This window comes from Nicotiana tabacum, chromosome 3, assembly GCF_000715075.1.
Source record: "Nicotiana tabacum cultivar K326 chromosome 3, ASM71507v2, whole genome shotgun sequence".
Taxonomy (NCBI): Eukaryota; Viridiplantae; Streptophyta; class Magnoliopsida; order Solanales; family Solanaceae; genus Nicotiana; species Nicotiana tabacum.
In genome coordinates this window covers 204847880-204855949 of record NC_134082.1, presented here as the reverse complement: position 1 = coordinate 204855949, position 8070 = coordinate 204847880, and the positions used below count along the sequence as shown (strand labels likewise).

At 38.4% G+C, this 8070-nt stretch overlaps 1 protein-coding gene across 1 annotated transcript; it reads left to right on the top strand.

The window, feature by feature from the left end:
- The first annotated feature begins 1245 nt into the window (after positions 1–1245).
- On the top strand, positions 1246–7753 carry LOC107803821 (putative mitochondrial-processing peptidase subunit beta, mitochondrial). Its single transcript, XM_016627612.2, has 9 exons — positions 1246–2075; positions 3326–3490; positions 3621–3758; positions 3840–3991; positions 4098–4206; positions 5172–5270; positions 5367–5432; positions 7202–7309; positions 7437–7753. The coding sequence occupies exons 1-9, from the start codon at positions 1410–1412 to the stop codon at positions 7521–7523; spliced, it is 1590 nt and encodes a 529-aa protein (XP_016483098.1). The 5' UTR covers positions 1246–1409; the 3' UTR covers positions 7524–7753.
- The last annotated feature ends 317 nt before the right edge of the window (positions 7754–8070 follow it).

Sequence of the window (8070 nt, the reverse complement as noted above, 5' to 3'; positions counted from 1 at the left end):
GGAGGAGAGAGAATGTAAGAAGATAAAGGATAAAACTGATCCCATAATTTATGTTACTCATTAATTGTGCACATAATCTTTACGTACGCTAATATTGTAAAAGAATATGCTATATATGGAATAAACAAGAATTAATATCATTTTCTTAAATACTTTTTGAAAGATGCTCCATTGTGCATTTACGGCTTTGCCGAGACTAATTTCAGACACCGAATGTGTGGAGTTTTTCCAAAGTAGGTAAACTTGCAAAATTTATAAACTTAGATATATAAATAGTGGCACTAAAATTGGGTATTTGTGCACTTCGCCCGGTGGGAGTGGTTCGTAGTAAAAATTGTACGGGACGACAAATTTCTATACCCATATTTTTAAAATTATTTAACCTATACCCTAATTTTTACAACTTCAGGCGCCTCCTTCATCCTGCTACATGCGCGCTCCTTTCTTCCTCCTTTCTTTTCCTCTCCCGCAAATGAAACTCTCATGTTTTGTCTAGCTGACCAAGGCGACGCTTTTCTCCTTCCTACCCCATACTATCATGAGTACGTTACGTTCTATTGATTATTTTACTAGTTCTTCCTACAAAATTACTGCTACTCCCCCCTTTAATGACTCTATTCATTCTTTACTGATGGTTCTTTTGCATTATGCAATGCAGTTTCGACAGAGTCCTCAAATGGAGAACTGGAGCTGAGATTGTATAAAACTAGAGGGATTTTTATGTCGAAATTAGAGGGAACTGAAGTGTTGTTGAGCTCAGATAACATGCTTTGTACCCAACCAGAAAGATCAGAAAGATTTTATGAGCTATATCAGTAGAAAGATGAAAAATTCTATCTTCAATACAAAATAAATTTTAACCCTGAAGTTCATCACAACCATGACAAAGCTTAAGCTAAAACATGCTGAAGTTCGAGAACAAAACTTTAGCTAATAGAATGCTTATGTTCAGCAATTACAAACAACTTCAGGCCCGTCTACTAGAATGCTGAAGTTTGCGTGATTGCCTTTGCTACTTCAAGCCCGTATGCCTGAAGTTTACGCGAAAAGTGGGTATGCTTGCAATTTTTTTTTGCAAAGTGGGTATAAGCTAAAACGTGACCTAAAAAACGAGTATAAATGCAAATCCCCCTGGTACTTATTGGGCCATTCCCGAATATAATGGGGCGTACTTATTCCCGAAATTTTAATGGGCCTACCTTACGGAATCGCGTGGGAAGTCCATAAGAAAAGCAACAACAACATATGTGGAACGACGTCGTAACTCTTTTTAGTCGACAAGCGTGTGCCTCTTTGTTCTTAAGCGGAATCTGCAGAGTCTGGTTTTCTTGAGCTTCGTTCCCATTTTCCATCTTTTCCCCCTTGTATAGGAACCGGACAAACCCTAGCCGAATTAAGAAGCCACAGCCATGACGATCCGGCAGCTCTTAACCCTAGCCCGCCGGTCCCGAAACCTCACCACATGCCAATCACTCCGACGTCTCTCTACATCTTCATCCGCCGTCGCCGCCACATCCTCCACCTCTCCGGCCACCGGTCCACCTCCTCCAGATGCAATGATCTACGACCGATTAGCCGAAGACGTTAAGCACAAAATCAAACGGCTCGAGAATCCCGATTCACGATTCCTCCAGTACAACTCCCCTCACCCAACCTTAACCGACCACACACCAATCCTCAGCTTCCCTGATACGCGCGTGACCACACTTCCATCAGGCCTGCGCGTGGCTACTGAGACAAATCTTGCTGCCAAGACAGCCACTGTAGGTGTATTCATTGATGCAGGGTCACGTTTTGAGACTGATGAGACTAATGGAACAGCCCATTTTCTTGAGCATATGATTTTTAAGGGGACTGAAAAGCGGACGTCATGGGAAATGGAGGAGGAGATTGAGAATATGGGTGGGCATTTGAATGCTTATACTTCTAGAGAGCAAACTGCGTATTATGCTAAGGTTTTAGATAAGGATGTGCCTGTAGCTTTGGATATTTTGGCTGATATACTTCAGAATTCCAAGTTTGAAGAGAAAAAAATTGAACGTGAACGTGATGTCATCCTTAGGGAGATGGAGGAGGTCAAATTTTCTCTATTCTTTGAATTCTGAATATAAAGTTTGCTTTTTTTTTCCCTTTGTTGATGAGCTGCAAGTACCCTATATTATAAGTAGTATTTTACTTGTTTCTGCATGCACTTGTAGTTTACCTGGGCAATCTGGTCATTAAAATTAAGATATCCTCTTCTAGAGTATAGCTAATCGGCATATTTAGTCGTAAATTGACTAGTTTTACACAGATGTAGCTTAACCTGCATTGTGAGCTCACATAGGATAAGAAACTTAGACAAGCCAAGTTTCCTGTTCTAAAATTCAAGATAACCAATTAGGCAACCTGTAGTGTGAGCTCACATAGGAGAAGTAACACACACAAGCCTAGTTTCCTGTACAGAAGTTCAAGATAACCAACTTTTGTCGAGTTGCTGGATGCTTGTAGGTTCTACCTCTGTCTCATATGTCCGTTCTTTCTCCTTTTTAAAAAATTATCTCTAGTTTCGTCAGGTTTATGCAAGGATATAGTCCATTTATAGCCTGTTTGGCCAAGCTTCTTTTTGGCCAAAAGTGTTTTTTTTTTTTTGCCAAAAGCACTTTTGGCCAAAAATTGAGGTGTTTGGCCAAGCTTTTAGAAGGAAAAAAAGTGCTTTTGAGGAGAAGCAAATGCAGTTTTGGAGATTTTAGAAAAAAATAGTTATCTCCAAAAGCACTTTTTAGAAAAAAATAGTTATCTCCAAAAGCACTTTTTTGAGAAGCACTTTTGAGAAAAATACACTTAGAAGCAGTTTTTTAAAGCTTGACCAAGCACTAATTGCTGCTCAGAAGTGCTTTTCAAACTAATTAGCCAAACACAAACTGCCTCTCACCAAAAGCACTTTTGAGAAAAGCACTTCTCAAAATAAGCTTATTTTTGCAGCTTGGCCAAACGGGCTATTAGTATACGACTGGAAGCATAGACAAGTAGATCTAAAAGTGATTTAGTACTTTCTATTTTGTAAGGATTGTAGTGCATAAGGCGCTTGCACTTGTTGATTCCATGCAATAATAGCCACCGAGTATCTTTTTGAATAAATAGTTTGATTGAGCAGTCATTGAGAGTTTTTCTGTTTATTGTCTGGTTGTTTAGTCTCAACATTCTGCCATTTCCTTTGTTCTATCTAGTTTATTGCAGCTGTGGCTTGTGTGAAGGTAGCTTTCGTGATGCAAGAAGCCTGTACATACTAGAGCTTAAGTGTATCTTGCTTTCTGTAGTCGTGTCTTATCTTGTCTGTTTGCAGGTTGAAGGTCAAACAGAGGAAGTCATCTTTGACCATTTGCACTCAACTGCATTCCAGTACTCACCTTTGGGTAGGACTATTCTCGGACCTGCCCAGAATATAAAGACAATCACCAGAAGTCATCTAAAGGACTACATATCAACACATTATACTGCTCCTAGAATGGTATTTTGGAAATGATTTCATGTTCCTTGTCTAAGTCTGCTTGCTTATTAGCAGAAACTTGATTGTTTTAACATTATCATCTGCTTTCTATTGTCTAAACTCTCAGCCTTCTTCGTGGGCATTAAAATAGGTAATTGTAGCTACTGGGCCTGTTAAACATGAAGAATTTGTTGATCAAGTTAAGAAACAATTTACTAAGCTTTCAACCGATCCAACTACAGCCTCAGAATTGGTTGCCAGAGAACCAGCAATTTTTACAGGTTCAGAGGTATGCCTACTTCATGGGGGTGCTTCATGGTGCTTTTCCCCTAGAATATGGTTTTCATGCTGATCTTTTTACTAAAATCAGGTTAGGGTAATTGACGATGACATTCCATTGGCGCAATTTGCTGTGGCTTTTCAAGGGGCACCATGGACTGATCCAGATACCATTCCGCTGATGGTTATGCAATCGATGCTGGGCACTTGGAATAAGAATGCTGGAGGAGGGAAGCACATGGGGTGAGTTGTTTTTTTATCTAGTTTAGTGCAAAATTGTGTCCTTGCGAGCATGAGCAAGGAAATTGTTTGTTTCTTATTTTCTTATAGAGCTCCTAATTATTTGCAGTTCCGGGCTTGCCCAAAGGGTTGCCATTAATGAACTAGCAGAGAGCATGATGGCTTTTAACACCAACTATAAAGATACTGGTCTGTTTGGTGTCTATGCTGTTGCAAAGGTGAGGATTTTCATCACTTTGTCTTCCATTTGTTGAATAGAATGTGGTGTGATGATATGTTTTCTTATTTCCTTGCATTTTCTTTTGTCACATAAGTTTGGTGTGGATGTGTTTTGCTCTATTTTTTTTCCTGGGGTGGGGTGAGGGGTTGAGCTGTTTTCATGCTGAAGAACTGCAATAAATGCAAGTGCTTGATTGCCTGCTTGGTGTTTTAGAGTGTAAAAGGGGTTTATGCCCTTCTTGCATCGTGTGTCTAGATATTCAAATTTACCTTCTATTATATCCTCCAGATGTGTTCTAAATTGGCTGAGATCAAAATGCAATTTGGATTCTTGAATATGCTTAAAATGTCTTCTAAGCATTATTATTGGTTGTATATGTTGAACGTGGACGTGAAGTCGTTCTTCTTCTCTAATTTACTGGTCATGCTTTGGGTTGATGCAAATTCATATCTTCTAACATTGAATGTTAGGCTATGTTGTACTAATCTGCTTTGATTCTTTTGAGATATTGTGGATTGCAAGAATTGAGCAATTTAATTATTTGCTCTTTTAAAAGCACTTAGGGGTCGTTTGGTATGAGGTATAAGAAGGTACAAGGGTGGTATAAAAATTTAATACCACCTTAATACTCTGTTGGGTTAGCAAACCAGGTATAAGTTATCCCGGTGTTAATTTTAACACCGGGATAACTTATAACTTATAGAAGGTGGGTTAATTAGCACCGGTATAACTTATAACTTCTTCTTAGAAATTATGCAATTGTCATTCTTAATATAACATGTCAAACAATGAATAAACAACAATCCCAGCATAACTAATCCCAGCATAACTTATCCCAATATAATTTATACCGATATAAATCGTATTCCAACCAAACGACCCCTTAATCTTTCTGTATACTTTTGACTGGCATATGGTTGTGAATAACACCAGTTTTATGTCAATTGAAATCTTAATTTGCAGCCTGATTGTTTGAGTGATTTGTCCTACTGCATTATGCAAGAGATAGTCAAATTGTGCTATCGTGCTTCGGATGATGATGTCGTTCGTGCTTGCAATCAGGTAGGTTTATTTATTATTTAATGGTCAGGTGTAATTGTCTTTTTTTCCCCTTTCTTTTTTGTGTGGGTTTCTCCACTCACTAATTTCGGTTTGCAGTTGAAATCTTCTCTCATGCTTCACATTGATGGAACTAGTCCTGTTGCCGAAGACATTGGACGTCAGGTACTATTGACATCTAATCTCATGGGTGTAGTAATGTGTCGTGCCATGATTGTATGTGATCTACTTTGTTTTTGTTATTCCTTTTATTTTCCGGGAAGAAGTATTTGAATTGGGGTGAGTCATGGATAAGTCGCCGCACATGGAATTTGCTTACTTTTCCCATAGTACTAATTTCCAGAAGATATGTGCAGGATGCCTCCATATATGCGCATAATAAAACACTGAACTGCTTCATGTTCTTCAGTCGATCTATGCTCCTAAACCCTTACATAATTTCATTACCCTTAGACCAGTTTTAGTTAAACTGTACCGCATCACTACTAATTTCATTGCCACTACACTAGATGCGTATAATAAAATTGTTCTTGGAGAAGTTTTAGTTGAACCGTGCCAAAGTGCTACTAATCTCATTGCCACCACCTATATGATGGCAACAGATTGGTCCCATTATTGCATATAGATTCTGAAGGTCTGATTCCACAATGTTGGAAACATCCTCTTCACCGCTATTACTTCTACTGCCAATATGTTGCTGCCACAAAATGTAATAATGTGCTGTAGCCATATCAGCCACTAAAGGCCATGCTCGAAAATGGTAGGTAGTGTGGCTGAGTGGTGGAATGAAGCAGTATGAAGCAGAGTAATTAAGGTGGCTTTGGATGAAAGGAAAAAAGAAGAAACCAAAATGGTCTCGTGGCACATTGACTAACTAGCCTGATTATTCTCGTGCAAGAGGATTATTAGGGGCTAGGAAATGATGTTGATGTCATTATTACAAGTGTCATGATGCTTTATTTGTGCATGCTTAACATCTGGAAAATATAAGATCAAAATGAAGGGTGAAAGGTCTTGGTACCAGCTGGTTGGTGGTAAGAATAACTCTTAAACAGCCGCAGTGGTAAGAGCGGAACGTGTGTTAGGCTCATGCATCACTTTAGACCTTCTTGTTGACAGAAGCTTGGTATTTAAGTGGAGAAGGGTAAAGGGGCGGGTTCATTATCCACCGAGTTTCTACCCAGCGCTAAAGACCTTCAAAGATTTCTTGGTTATTAAAAAAGCAGCTCTTAAACAGACCTTTAAAAAAAGTAGCTCTTCGGCAGTACTCCCTGTGCTCAAGTTGAGTTAGGAAAATTGATGTTGACAAGTTTTGGATGCATCATCAAGTGTAGGACTATGTTTTCTATGGTGTGAATTATGCTGCATTGTCTGCTCTCAAGTAGAGAAGATAGATTGCTAAAGCTTTCCCAATTTCTTAACCCCCTCCCAAAACCAAAAAAAAAAGATTAAAGAAAAACCTCAGAGAAGCTTTGGGTTGAGAAAGAAAAAGAATCAATGTATTTTGTCTAAGTTTGATCCATTTTGCAAATGGGGTTCAGAGATGTTGTCAAGCTAAGGAGAGAGGTCAGCGCTTCACGGATAAAGACGCTTATGGTGCACAAAGTAATTCCAACGAGAAATGGTCGATCCGTTGAATCTCAACTTTGGTTGGATTAATATCAACATTATTGTAAATTGTATGCTGATACTAGTTATTTAATTGTATTTTTTTATTATAATACTGAATTCATGTGTTGTACTTTTTATTTTTCGTGAATGGTGGGCTTCACTTTATAGAAGGGTGGGCTTCACTTCTTGCTTTTCGGTTCAAATCCCATGGACCTTGTTGCCTCTTTGATCTTTTTGTTTTTGGAAAAGCTGCTTTTACCGTATTCGCTTTCTAATATAATTGTACCAATTTCATTTCCCTTTTTTATTTCTCCTGCTTGCAGCTACTCACATATGGTAGAAGGATTCCAGTTACGGAGCTGTTTGCAAGGATTGATGCTGTAGATGCCAGTGCCATCAAACGGGTTGCAAACAGATTTATATTTGACCAGGTGAGGATTCTTAAAAATTATTTGTGGCTTCGGAGCCCATTACTATGAAAGAATCTTGTTACTCAAAATTCTTTGGTTCCTATTTTGAGTGTTAACCAATTTGTATTTCATTTCTTCCTTTTGGCAGGATGTTGCTATATCCGCTGTGGGTCCTATTCAGACTCTACCTGATTATAACTGGTTCAGGCGCAGGACCTACATGCTCCGTTATTAGGTCATTCTTTGTTTTTGGAGTTGTATGCATCACAATTTTACCCATCTCGTGCAACCACTCCCTTCTCGAATATATAGGTCTTGCTTTTCTAATTATTCTTCTTGCATTCTTTCTGGTTTTGTAATGATTTCTAGTTTCTTTCCTATAAAAATAAGCGGCCTATATTCAATAATTTGGTTGTTAACGTTGTGTTTTCATATTCCTTAAAAATGCAAGCTTGCAATCTAAAATTTGTCTTTGATTAAGGTTTGTACATGTGTGGACCATGTAGTTCGTGTTTCTTTTTTTGGTGTTTTGCAGGAAATTGACCCTGCAACCGTCTTCATACAGAAGATGTCTAGAATCTCTTGGCAGCTCTTCTCTAAAATAAACATGAGAATGTTGATTTTAATTTTGTATTCAAAAAAGAAAAAAAAGAAGGGGGATGTTGTCTGCTGGTCCAAAAAGTGTAGCAGCTAGCTTTCAGCTTCAACTGTTTTGACCCATTATCTTTTGTTCTTGTACGAAATAGAATTTAGCTGCAAGTACGGTTAATACTTTATTTTTG